The following is a 14,695-nucleotide window of genomic DNA, read 5'->3' as shown; positions in this document are numbered from 1 at the left end:
CATCATACAGCCACATCATACGTCATTTTAAAGATTATTATCTCTAATTCAAGAAAATTGACAATGTTGAACTATCAAGTAAGGCAGTACCCCTAGATTTGTATAAATGCAATACAAGATTAGAAAATTCATTAACTATTCTAAACATACTTCTAAACAATCGATTGATATATCAAATGAAAAGTATTTGCATGTAAAAAACAAAATTGACATCCAAAGAGATATACAAAGTGGTTTTACTGAAACCTTTTCATATTTGTAGTAATCTACCACTTTTTCATTCAATGCCGTATACAAATCCTGCCATATAATTAATATTGTCAACGTTTTTATCTGCGTTTCGAGTAATGATCTGAATTATGTGTCGATCCATGTCACAAATAATAATTTGCCTGTTACCAACATCGGCTATGACTAAATGACTTTCAGGAGTAACAGCCACTGTAACCGGCCTGAATGGGTTTTGAAACTGACCATCAAATTGTATGAAACTAACTACATTATTCTTATCGAAGATCTGTATGCGATGGTTGTCTGTGTCACAAACCAAAAGTTCGTCTCCATGCCATGCCAGACCATTCGGCCAATTAAACTGCCCTGGCTCTGCGCCAGACTCCTGTGTACCCAGTACGGTAACTTTCCACTCATGACCTACAATAAAATAGAGAAGTCAAAAGTTAATCCCAAAGAGTGCATGTTGTAATTAAAACGGTTAAAATTTTATACTCTAGTTATTCTCACCTTCAGTTCAGTTGAAGGGGCAGGCTTTTAGTAGCTTTAACTGTGAGCAAATTTCGCTAGCAAAGCACAACCCAAAAACGAAAGTGAAACCAGATAACAGTAAATGTAAACAACTGCCATTGCGAGAACCAGGGATTAGACATTGAAGTTTTAACCCCTCTCCTACTGGGCATTTCAATTTTGAAGTAAGTTTTATAGTAGACTTAAAGCATGGCAACTTTTCCTCGGTAACCCGGCCTTTCCCTTTCTTGCCAACTTCGTTATTCTTCTTGGTCAGAGATTTGTCTATTTTCAGTGATGTAAAAAGAGAATCTAGACTTCATTGTATACAAAATATTTGACTAGGTTATACAGAACATGGATCATGATATCATTATTACATTTTACATTATACATATTTTGCACATGTAAAATGGTAACTTGAACAACCTAAAAACTTGACCTACGAGTTCCGAACATACTAGTTTCATCCTTATTACGCTTCTTAACTCCGGCGAACGCCAACTCTTTTTCCAGATTATTCACCATCTTTCTGAAATTCCTTTCATCGGAGAAATCAAACCATAATTTCCCTGCTGTAATCGGCCCAACCCAGTCATCTGTGAGGTAAAAATGAAATGAAATGATTAGGTGTCCTTTAGCATCACCTACTTTTGAACAGAGAGTTTACAAAATGGTTTCGCCATTTCTCTACCGACTGCTATAAAACGTTCATGATTCAGATAGCTAAAATCTGTTTCCTCACTTTTTATAAGCGGTGTCTCTGCTCTGACTTCAGAGAAACCTTAAACGAATAAGAAAAACATATGTTTACACGAAATGCGTCGGGAAAACAGTCTTCATGTACATCTCGGTCCGTAATTTGTAGAAGCTTGGACAATTCTGATAACTCATCACTTTACCCAATGACGTGAACAAACAACACTATTAATTCTGTCTATTTGACAAGAAGAACCCTCTGTATTCCTAGTATTACTTACGTACCAAATTGTACACCCTTTTCTAGTTTCAACGGTATTATCTTCTTTTTCTGGTCCGCTGCAAACTTAGCTTCTCTCATACCGTTCTCTGACTTCTTGTAGGCTTCCGTAACACATAGTAATACCACACTCGCACCCTGCACTGCTTCAGCCATAGATTCGTATATATCTCCTTGCAAAAATAAATGAAGGTAGTTTTTCCTTTACATCAGTCGGCTTGCAGTATTGGTAGTCATTCGCATCCTTTGTGACCTACTGTATGCCTGATATGTATGATCATTTAGCGAAAGTAAAAGTTTAAGTATTTCAATTTCGAGGCGCATAATACCTTAAGGAAATTGATATGCTGTTCTTACCTGCCATTTTATCCAGATCGAACCATATTTGATATCCCCTCTCATCCAATGCCTGTTTAATTCGCAATACCTCTTTCTGATGATCCCAGTTGTAAGAAATCATAATATGCTGGTTGTGAGGGCTATCGTCCATGATTAAACTTAGATAGACTTTTTAAACCAATCTTAAACTATTTCCACCTGGAATTTTACAAATATTTGAAATTAGTGTTGATTGTTAACTGTTGGTTTATGATTTACTTTTTGTTGATTTTTTCTTTCACTTACTAAATTATTCATTAACCAACGTTTTGTCAAGCTATAATAGACGAATAAACAAAGGGGAAGTTACAATGTCGAAGAAAGACAATGACTTCTTTCGTGAGAAAATAACCCGTATGTCATGTCATTTGATGCCCATTCCAACTTTTCCCCACACAGAAACTGGCCTGCTTGGGATTATAACACATGCATAATACTATTGTTCTCGATGTTTATCTACAAATGTTAGATCAGCCCAATGTTTTGACACCTTTCACGAAGCGCGTATGTGATTGGATAAAATGGCTGTTCTGAACATTTGTAATTACCCCTAGGCCTATGTACTGGTCAGACATCATGTTGCCTATATAATAGTAGTTCTAAACATAGACAGTAGAGGGGGAAGTCCCCCTCTACTGTCTATGTTCTAAACTACAAAAAGCTGTTACACTACTAAAAAGTTTCGTTTGAGACGCCATGCCGAGTTCCTTCTCAGTGGGTTCTAACATAGAGGTGGATTTAGATCAGACGCTACAAGACAGCAAACGATACAGAAATTGTGTGACATACATTAGAACCGTGACTGAACATTAATTTACATCGAAACGTTGACTATATTGTGCAGTGTAACAGTCGAAAAATCCAAACTTCGGTCATATGTTTTCACCGTGACGTGACGCAACAACAGAGGTAGCTCCATGCAACAAATGACTCAATCGCCACGTTAAAACCCGGATATTTCGCGACGATAATAAAATGAAGCCGTCAGGGACGTTGGTGGCGGGGGGGGGGGGTCTAGAACTGCAACAAATCGACATCAAATTGTTAAAGTAGGTGACGGTCATATCAGATCAGTAAAGATAAAAAATACAATCAAATTTGCACCACAGGTGGTTTGGCCGAAAAAAGAAAACTGAATTTCATGGTGTCCCACCGATCCACATAGTAGATGCATCGAATAAAAAACTATGACTTCCCCTACATCACGGACAAGGTGTGTGCCTACGTGGATTGTTAATACTATACGAAATGCTTCAGGGTCCGTGTACCGGGTTTCAACCTCACCATCCTTCGGTAGTGAGGCTGTTACCCTAACAACTGCCCCACGGTGCCTCCAAATTTGACTCTTGCAACAAGACGTCGACCGCACACCTTACATTGTCTCAGTGCAAATCATCTTCAACGCACAGTAACCTAAAAGCTACTCGCAAATTGAAGATCAAAACAGCGACTTGTCAGTAATATAATGCACTCCGACCCTTGCGAGCCGATTTTGACCGGCTTCTGCAAACTTGGAGTTGCTGCAAATCGATGACACAAGCATTGTACTTTTTGAACGTCATAAAATGATAGACCAACATTCATTCTAATGTCATATTATGCTGAATCGGTCAGTGTCAGCAAAGATTGCACAGGGCAGCTGTGTGTGACTGATGTGTCTATGATCAGGTGTAAAGCTAATATTAAAATATTGGATGTAGTGCAAACTGCTTGGTGGTGTTTAATGTTCATCTTTGTTGCATCGTCTCTACAAGCTGTCTCTGTCAATCAGCTCTATACTCTACGTTGTAACACATGTGTAAAACTAAAAGGGTCTGGAATTTTCGCAAGTCATAGGACTTTATCACGAAAATTTGGGTGTGGAATTTCTCTGAACGAAAAAAAAAAATCAAAATCTTGAAGAAACATGGACCAGCTATTCTTACTGTGGCACGCGCTGGATATTCACAATCTGCTGCAATAGCCCGTACACCGTCCCATAGAAACAGTGACCTCATTTTTTGCAATGGGTTCACGACTTACAGTCTTGCCCTTACAGGCTTGGTGCGTGCAAGTCGCTGTATGCACCAATGGAATCTTAGTAATATTGCAGGACATGTGGCTGAACGATTAAACAATCGATGGCTGAGCTCAGCTTTAAATAACATAAGCCGTCTAGCTGCCTAGGGATTTCTCGTTGTCACGTACAAACGTTGAAACCAAATACACGGTAAATTCATACGAATAGTCGTTCGACTAGCTGCTGCGTATGGTGTTGATCCCAAACAGAGGCTGCCAAACACCCTCTATAGCGAAAAAGAATGTGCTTAAGGGATGAATATATAATATTCAGCTATGCCTACGGCTCAAATAGGGAAACAGAGGTCCATGTCCTACATACGTGCGGAAATATCAATGCTTCCGCCCTGCGTATACAGCGTTCGCCATTGGGAAAGTCCCGGTTCAATGGCGGAAATCATGTAGAGTAAAACACGGAACAGAAATTGATTTTTGATAAAAGATTTTTAATTGAGTCTTTCAGCGCAACGGTTATGATTTTTACGCCCCGCATTTTCGGTTTGCCTTTAAGGAGCATTGTTCGGCATCAAATCCGTTTATTGCAGACAAATTTATATACGTATAGTTACTTACCTTTCATGAACGGAGTTCACTGGCCTTTGCTGTCCTGCGTTGCTGGTCGACCTTAGCCCTTATCATGTGACTTATATCTGACCAATGAAAGTAATCAACACGCTAACCATGGCACAAGTATTGACTATGTTGTGATTAGTTTAATAGCTGACTTTTATCGTCTGCGTTGAATTCACTTTCACGTGTCACTGCTTGAACGTGGATAAAGCCACATTCGCTCGAGTCATGGTAATTTATTGTAGAGTAAAGCAATGCCTATGTTTGGGCGGAGAGCCCCAGTGACCTAGATAGCAATAGAGGCCATTCATAACCCGCCACGGTGCTCGCGTGTCACCGAGTTCAAGGACTGTCAGGAGGCAATATTTATTAATACATCAGCATCGAGTGGTCCACTTTACGCCAAATCCATACCTGCTGTCAGGTCGAGTTCGCATTTCAGCCCTACCGTTGAACGTACTGACACTACGATTGGCTATCTACCGGCTTCCTGTCTGCATATGATAATCGCAGTGTTAATAGAAACTTAAGCAGTATAAAGTCTAGGTGGAAGAAGGATAGGGGTAGTGCGCGCGTCAGGGAGCCTGTCACCTGGGAAATGGAATGTGTCATGTGGGAATGCTCACGTTTAGTCACGGAATATGAGATCAAAGGTCATAGGCCAGGCTTTAGCGCAAGTGCTTCCCTCAAATAACTATTGCTGTTCGTACATATATCTATACTGCATACAACTGTACAGTCTTCTCCGCTACGTGACAGGGTACCATACGTTGTGAGTTCGAACCCGATTGAAACCACCACATTATAGACAAAGTGCATGAGCACAAAGTGAGTATCATTTTTTTTGTCATTTGTGATAGACTTGTAACAGAAGGGAATGAGACGCAACAACTGTTGCAGCACTATGACTATGACTTATCCATATCTCATTCATTTTACGTGGAAATGTAGAGACTCGCAACATATCTCTATTTATAATAATGGTTTTGCTTATCAATGTTTTCCTTCATGTTATTCCTTGGTGACATATTGTATTTGAGCATTGACATTGACATTTTATGATATCCATTGACATTTAGAAAATTTGGAGTTGCACATCTGTCACATGGGAATGAAAAGGCTCTCAACACATCTCCAACCGCTAGCATGGAATTATCTATAAATGTTATCTTCATTTTCTTTCCTGGTGACATATTCTGAATCATTTTGAGCATTGACATGGGAATCTTGTTGTATTGATTTGCATTTAGAGCATTCAGAGTCACACACCTGTCACGTAGGAATTGAGAGTCTGTCAACACATCCCCAACAACCATAATTGTGTAACTTATCTATGTTTCCCTCAATTTTCTTTCTTATTGACCTATTCTGAAACAATTTGAGCATTAATATAGGAATTATGTTGTATTGATTGACATTTAGAGCATTCAGAGTCATGACACACATGTCATATGGGAATGAAGAGTTTTTCAACACAGCTCCGACAACAATATTTATGTCTTACACATCTTCTCATATCTTTTAAGTTTTCCTCACCTATTCTCAACCCTTTAATTTATTACATTTGAATTTTGTTTTATTACTTGTAATTTAGACCTTTGGGAGTCCCACACCTGTCACGTTGGAATGGAGAGTTTCTCAACACAGCTCCAACCACAATATTTTGTGTCTGACACATCTTTCCTATCTTTTAAGTTTTCCTGACCTATTCTAAACCCTTTTTTATTATTGCACTTAAATTTGTTCTGTCACTTGTAATTTAGACCTTTGGGAGTCACACATCTGTCATGTGGGAATGGGGAGTTTCTCAACACAGCTCCAACCACAATATTTGTGTCTGACACATCTTTCCTATCTTTTAAGTTTTCCTGACCTATTTGAAACCCTTTTTTATTATTGCACTTGAATTTTGTTCTATCACTTGTAATTTAGACCTTTGGGAGTCACACACCTGTCATGTGGGGATGGAGAGTTTCTCAACACAGCTCCAACCACAATATTTTAGTGTCTGACACATCTTTCCTATCTTTTAAGTTTTCCTGACCTATTCTAAACCCTTTTTTATTATTGCACTTGAATTTTGTTCTATCACTTGTAATTTAGACCTTTGGGAGTCCCACACCTGTCACGTTGGAATGGAGAGTTTCTCAACACAGCTCAACCACAATATTTTGTGTCTGACACATCTTTCCTATCTTTTAAGTTTTCCTGACCTATTCTGAACCCTTTTTTATTATTGCACTTAATTTTGTTCTGTCACTTGTAATTTAGACCTTTGGGAGTCACACACCTGTCATGTGGGAATAGGGAGTTCTCAACACAGCTCCAACCACAATATTTTGTGTCTGACACATCTTTCTATCTTTTAAGTTTTCCTGACCTATTTTAAACCCTTTTTTATTATTGCACTTGAATTTTGTTTTATCACTTGTAATTTAGACCTTTGGGAGTCACACACCTGTCATGTGGGGATGGAGAGTTTCTCAACACAGCTCCAACCACAATATTTAGTGTCTGACACATCTTTCCTATCTTTTAAGTTTTCCTGACCTATTCTAAACCCATTTTATTATTGCACTTGAATTTTGTTCTATCACTTGTAATTTAGACCTTTGGGAGTCACACACCTGTCATGTGGGAATGGAGAGTTTCTCAACACAGCTCCAACCACAATCTTTTGTGTCTGACACATCTTCTCCTATCTTTTAAGTTTTCCTCACCTATTCTAAACCCTTTTAATTATTACAATTTTATTTTCTGGTATCACTTGTAATTTAGACCTTTGGGAGTCATACACCTGTCACATGGGAATGGAAAGTTCCTCAACACAGACCCAACCACAATATTGTGTGTCTGACACATCTTCTCCTATCTTTTAAGTTTTCCTCACCTATTCTGAACGCATTTTAATTATAACATTTTCATTTTCTGGTATCACTTGTAATTTAGACCTTTGGGAGTCACACACCTGTCATGTGGGAATGGAGAGTTTCTCAACACAGCTCCAACCACATATTTTGTGTCTGACACATCTTCTCCTATCTTTTAAGCTTTCCTCACCTATTCTAAACCCCTTTCAATTATTACATTTGAATTTTGTTCTATCACTTGTAATTTAGACCTTTGGGAGTCACACACCTGTCATGTGGGAATGGAGAGTTTCTCAACACAGCTCCAACCACAATCTTTTGTGTCTGACACATCTTCTCCTATCTTTAAGTTTTCCTGACCTATTTGAAACCCTTTTTTATTATTGCACTTGAATTTTGTTCTATCACTTGGAATTTGGACCTTTGGGAGTCACACACCTGTCATGTGGGAATGGAGAGTTTCTCAACACAGCTCCAACCACAATATTTTGTGTCTGACACATCTTTCCTATCTTTTAAGTTTTCCTGACCTATTTGAAACCCTTTTTTATTATTGCACTTGAATTTTGTTCTATCACTTGGAATTTAGACCTTTGGGAGTCACACACCTGTCATGTGGGAATGGAGAGTTTCTCAACACAGCTCCAACCACAATATTTTGTGTCTGACACATCTTTCCTATCTTTTAAGTTTTCCTGACCTATTCTAAACCCTTTTTTATTATTGCACTTGAATTTTGTTCTATCACTTGTAATTTAGACCTTTGGGAGTCACACACCTGTCATGTGGGAATGGAGAGTTTCTCAACACAGCTCCAACCACAATCTTTTGTGTCTGACACATCTTCTCCTATCTTTTAAGTTTCCTCACCTATTCTGAACCCTTTTTAATTATTACAATTTTATTTTCTGGTATCACTTGTAATTTAGACCTTTGGGAGTCACACACCTGTCACATGGGAATGGAGAGTTTCTCAACACAGACCCAACCACAATATTGTGTGTCTGACACATCTTCTCCTATCTTTTAAGTTTTCCTCACCTATTCTGAACGCATTTTAATTATAACATTTTCATTTTCTGGTATCACTTGTAATTTAGACCTTTGGGAGTCACACACCTGTCACGTGGGAATGGAGAGTTTCTCAACACAGCTCCAACCAATATTTTGTTTCTGACACATCTTCTCCTATCTTAAGCTTTCCTCACCTATTCTAAACCCCTTTCAATTATTACATTTGAATTTTGTTCTATCACTTGTAATTTAGACCTTTGGGAGTCACACACCTGTCATGTGGGAATGGAGAGTTTCTCAACACAGCTCCAACCACAATATTTTGTGTCTGACACATCTTTCCTATCTTTTAAGTTTTCCTGACCTATTTTAAACCCTTTTTTATTATTGCACTTGAATTTTGTTCTATCACTTGTAATTTAGACCTTTGGGAGTCACACACCTGTCATGTGGGAATGGAGAGTTTCTCAACACAGCTCCAACCACAATATTTTGTGTCTGACACATCTTTCCTATCTTTTAAGTTTTCCTGACCTATTCTAAACCCTTTTTTATTATTGCACTTGAATTTTGTTCTATCACTTGTAATTTAGACCTTTGGGAGTCACACACCTGTCATGTGGGAATGGAGAGTTTCTCAACACAGCTCCAACCACAATCTTTTGTGTCTGACACATCTTCTCCTATCTTTTAAGTTTTCCTCACCTATTCTAAACCCTTTTTAATTATTACAATTTTATTTTCTGGTATCACTTGTAATTTAGACCTTTGGGAGTCACACACCTGTCACGTGGGAATGGAAAGTTTCTCAACACAGACCCAACCACAATATTGTGTGTCTGACACATCTTCTCCTATCTTTTAAGTTTTCCTCACCTATTCTGAACGCATTTAAATTATAACATTTTTCATTTTCTGGTATCACTTGTAATTTAGACCTTTGGGAGTCACACACCTGTCATGTGGGAATGGAGAGTTTCTCAACACAGCTCCAACCACATATTTTGTGTCTGACACATCTTCTCCTATCTTTTAAGCTTTCCTCACCTATTCTAAACCCCTTTCAATTATTACATTTGAATTTTGTTCTATCACTTGTAATTTAGACCTTTGGGAGTCACACACCTGTCATGTGGGAATGGAGAGTTTCTCAACACAGCTCCAACCACAATATTTTGTGTCTGACACATCTTCTCCTATCTTTTAAGTTTTCCTGACCTATTTGAAACCCTTTTTTATTATTGCACTTGAATTTTGTTCTATCACTTGGAATTTAGACCTTTGGGAGTCACACACCTGTCATGTGGGAATGGAGAGTTTCTCAACACAGCTCCAACCACAATATTTTGTGTCTGACACATCTTTCCTATCTTTTAAGTTTTCCTGACCTATTTGAAACCCTTTTTTATTATTGCACTTGAATTTTGTTCTATCACTTGGAATTTAGACCTTTGGGAGTCACACACCTGTCATGTGGGAATGGAGAGTTTCTCAACACAGCTCCAACCACAATATTTTGTGTCTGACACATCTTTCCTATCTTTTAAGTTTTCCTGACCTATTCTAAACCCTTTTTTATTATTGCACTTGAATTTTGTTCTATCACTTGTAATTTAGACCTTTGGGAGTCACACACCTGTCATGTGGGAATGGAGAGTTTCTCAACACAGCTCCAACCACAATCTTTTGTGTCTGACACATCTTCTCCTATCTTTTAAGTTTTCCTCACCTATTCTAAACCCTTTTTAATTATTACAATTTTATTTTCTGGTATCACTTGTAATTTAGACCTTTGGGAGTCACACACCTGTCACGTGGGAATGGAAAGTTTCTCAACACAGACCCAACCACAATATTGTGTGTCTGACACATCTTCTCCTATCTTTTAAGTTTTCCTCACCTATTCTGAACGCATTTTAATTATAACATTTTCATTTTCTGGTATCACTTGTAATTTAGACCTTTGGGAGTCACACACCTGTCACGTGGGAATGGAGAGTTTCTCAACACAGCTCCAACCACATATTTTGTGTCTGACACATCTTCTCCTATCTTTTAAGCTTTCCTCACCTATTCTAAACCCCTTTCAATTATTACATTTGAATTTTGTTCTATCACTTGTAATTTAGACCTTTGGGAGTCACACACCTGTCATGTGGGAATGGAGAGTTTCTCAACACAGCTCCAACCACAATCTTTTGTGTCTGACACATCTTCTCCTATCTTTTAAGTTTTCCTGACCTATTTGAAACCCTTTTTTATTATTGCACTTGAATTTTGTTCTATCACTTGGAATTTGGACCTTTGGGAGTCACACACCTGTCATGTGGGAATGGAGAGTTTCTCAACACAGCTCCAACCACAATATTTTGTGTCTGACACATCTTTCCTATCTTTTAAGTTTTCCTGACCTATTCTAAACCCTTTTTTATTATTGCACTTGAATTTTGTTCTATCACTTGTAATTTAGACCTTTGGGAGTCACACACCTGTCATGTGGGAATGGAGAGTTTCTCAACACAGCTCCAACCACAATCTTTTGTGTCTGACACATCTTCTCCTATCTTTTAAGTTTTCCTCACCTATTCTGAACCCTTTTTAATTATTGCAATTTTATTTTCTGGTATCACTTGTAATTTAGACCTTTGGGAGTCACACACCTGTCATGTGGGAATGGAGAGTTTCTCAACACAGCTCCAACCACAATATTTTGTGTCTGACACATCTTCTCCTATCTTTTAAGCTTTCCTCACCTATTCTAAACCCCTTTCAATTATTACATTTGAATTTTGTCGTAACCATTGTAATTTAGACCTTTCGGAGTCACACACCTGTCATGTGGGAATGGAGAGTTTCTCAGCACAGACCCAACCACAATATTTTGTGTCTGACACATCTTCTCCTATCTTTTAAGTTTTCCTCACCTATTCTGAACCCTTTTTAATTATTACAATTTTATTTTCTGGTATCACTTGTAATTTAGACCTTTGGGAGTCACACACCTGTCACGTGGGAATGGAGAGTTTCTCAACACAGACCCAACCACAATATTTTGTGTCTGACACATCTTCTCCTATCTTTTAAGCTTTCCTCACCTATTCTAAACCCCTTTCAATTATTACATTTGAATTTTGTTTTAACCATTGTAATTTAGACCTTTCGGAGTCACACACCTGTCATGTGGGAATGGAGAGTTTCTCAGCACAGACCCAACCACAATATTTGTGTCTGACACATCTTCTCCTATCTTTTAAGTTTTCCTCACCTTTCTGAACGCTTTTTAATTATTACAATTTTTTTCTGGTATTACTTGTAATTTAGACCTTTTGGAGTCACACACCTGTCACGTGGGAATGGAGAGTCTCAACATATCTCCAGCCACTATAATGCTGTGACTTATTCTTGATGTCCTACTTTTATGTTTTTGTGAGCTATTCTGAACCAGTTTCAACAATCAATTTTGAATTTTAGTTATCTCTTGACATTTGGTTGGAGCTGTCGGAGTCACACACCTGTCACATGGGAATGGAGACTCTCAACACTTCTCCAAACACTATAATGTTGTAACTCATCAATTTTCTCCTTCATTTTATGTTTTTATGAGCTATTCAAAACCAGTTTGAGCAATGACATTGGAATTTTATCTGTATTGCTATTTGGCCCTGGGTCGGAGTCATACACCTGTCACGTGGGAATGGAGTCTCTCTCATACCACATAAAACCTCATAATGACCATCATCCTTGCCACTTATACCAAAACTTTCACAAACAGTGCATGAATCTCTTGTAACAATACTCACAGCAATCATGTAGATAGCAAGATAATGGGAATTTTAACATTCAGTCAATTTTAAATTCTGTGAGCAATAAGAAATAATGATGATGTAACTTAGTCTATTATGCACTCACTAAACATATTTCCTGAACAGCTGATGTGTTGTAAGAGTATTTTGAAGAGACATTGATTTGAGAAAGTCATAATGCATTTTATCATACACTTTAACACCTCTTACCATCCCCCGTCAAAACATCAGATTTTCATTGTTGCAAAACACTACACAGGTATATTAAGTTGTCTTGCTATGTTTTTCTTTTTTGTACTCAGATTTGCAGTTGACTATGTAGACGAGGTACTTTGCAAAGAAGCAGTTGTCTTGTGTCAAGAAGGAAAGGCATAAGCCTGAAGATGCAGACATTAGCTTTGTATAGTAATAGAGATTTTGCACATATTAGGGTTGGGTGAAAAGTTTTGAGCCTAACTATGAAGGAGCAATGCCAGATCAATGAAGCTTGGTTTGAATATATTTCAACTCTTCAGATGACAACCAAGAAAAGGGACAAAATATCAATGGAGAGAACTATTCTAACCTGTTGAGGGAGTTTCGGGAGGCTGACAAAAATACGACGAGGGAAAGTTGAGACAAGGTGTCTTGTTCCATCTCGACAATGCTCCACCTCACAAGTCAGTCATTGACATGGCAACAGTGCATGAATGCGGCTTCAAACTCATTCTACGTGCCACCATACTCTCCTGACCTAGCACCCTCAGACTTTCATCTCTTCCCCCACATGAAGAAATAGTTAGCTGAAAAGCATTTTGTGTTTTTAAGGCATTTTTTGTCATTTTTGGTCAAAAATCTTTTTCATAAAACAATAATTTTCATAGCTTTGAAATAAAGTTTGATATTTAGTATACAGGTTCAAAGAGGTTATCAACATGTAATATATTCACAATATGATAAAATGTACAATTTTATAATTTTGGAGCAATATTTGCCATTTTGGGTTAAAATTGTGTTTCTAAAATCCTGCTTGTCTGATAGCTTTGATATTTGGTATACAGGTTCCTATGGTCATGCTTGTGTGATATATTGACATTGTGATGAAATCTTCTATTTTATATTTTGACACAAGTTTTACCATTTTTTGTCAAAAACTTTGTTTCGCAAAAGTTACTCATCTGATAGCATTTTTGTCAAACTGCAAAGACACTGTATAAATGACAGTTTTCTAGGCCTGCTTACTGATGAATGTCTGTGTAAATATGGATCTGTAATGAAACATTCTTCTGTCATAACAATACATGGTATTGCCAAGGGACCTCTGCACTCAGTATATATTTGGTGTTATGCTATGTACGTCCTCTATACTGTCCATGCCTAAAGTAGCTACAGGAACTTTGACCCTATGTTTCATTGTTCTCCTTGTGTAACGGTAGTTCTAGTCTGTTTGTACATCACTGTATTTACACAAAATGAATACAACCTGAAAACTGCATGGTAAGCCATGACAATGTTGTATTACCTATGTGGTCCAGTATTTTCAAATAGCTCAGACGTAGTACACTCTGACTCAAAATATTTAGCTATGAAGTATTTCACATGTACTTACATATTTGCTCTGCTTCAAATGCATGATTGACATAGCTACGTCTAGAACACTACAGTATGTTTTCACAAAATGGGAACACGATTAGAAACAAGAAGTGACATACATGTGAAACACAAAGATCAGTTCTAAAGAGAACAAGTGATTGATCTTCATGAAACTTGTGGAAAGAGCATTGGTTGCACTGAACTGTTAGCAGAACAGGAAACAGGCAAGCTGTGTAATTGAGGAGTTGCCAACAATGTCAAATGCAATTATCGTCTAGGCTGTAAATGATTAAACAGGGAAACTCAAGCAAATTGCTAAAACTCTACCAGATTTTGTTGAAACTTTGTATGCAGGTTCTTTATGGTGATTCCAGTCACATTTGTTCAACTTGTGGTTACAGTTTTGAAAATTGTCTTATGTATTTAGGATCTGTTTGTCCCATTGCTATGGAAGTTGAAATGCATGTTCCTAAAGATGACCTCCAGTATTATAAGTTGGAGACCTTATTTGCTTTTGTCATTCTTTTTTTTCTGGTTTAAATATTTCTTGAATGGACCAATTGAAACAGAATGTGAGCTTGACGGTATTTTTTATCATTGCGCTGGGTGACCCATTTGTTGTTTCATTTTATAATACTGTCCATGTAGCTGTAGCTGAATTTGACCTTATTTCTTTTGAGAACTTTTGTAATTTGCAATCCTTACATATA

The 14,695-nt window shown here is 37.7% G+C and overlaps 1 protein-coding gene across 1 annotated transcript; it reads right to left on the bottom strand.

Moving 5' to 3' along the window:
- Nucleotides 1–277: 277 nt before the first annotated feature.
- Nucleotides 278–4,792, bottom strand: LOC139130298 (protein lin-41-like). The gene is made up of 5 exons (XM_070696052.1): nt 4,730–4,792; nt 2,078–2,257; nt 1,726–1,893; nt 1,203–1,340; nt 278–651 (listed from the first exon to the last, which is right to left on the bottom strand). The coding sequence occupies exons 2-5, from the start codon at nt 2,208–2,210 to the stop codon at nt 278–280; spliced, it is 813 nt and encodes a 270-aa protein (XP_070552153.1). The 5' UTR covers nt 2,211–2,257; nt 4,730–4,792.
- Nucleotides 4,793–14,695: the final 9,903 nt, after the last annotated feature.

The sequence above is a fragment of the Ptychodera flava genome, chromosome 3 (genome assembly GCF_041260155.1).
Source record: "Ptychodera flava strain L36383 chromosome 3, AS_Pfla_20210202, whole genome shotgun sequence".
Classification (NCBI taxonomy): domain Eukaryota; kingdom Metazoa; phylum Hemichordata; class Enteropneusta; family Ptychoderidae; genus Ptychodera; species Ptychodera flava.
The sequence above is the reverse complement of the archived record's forward strand: the minus strand, read 5'-3'. Positions and strand labels throughout refer to the sequence as shown.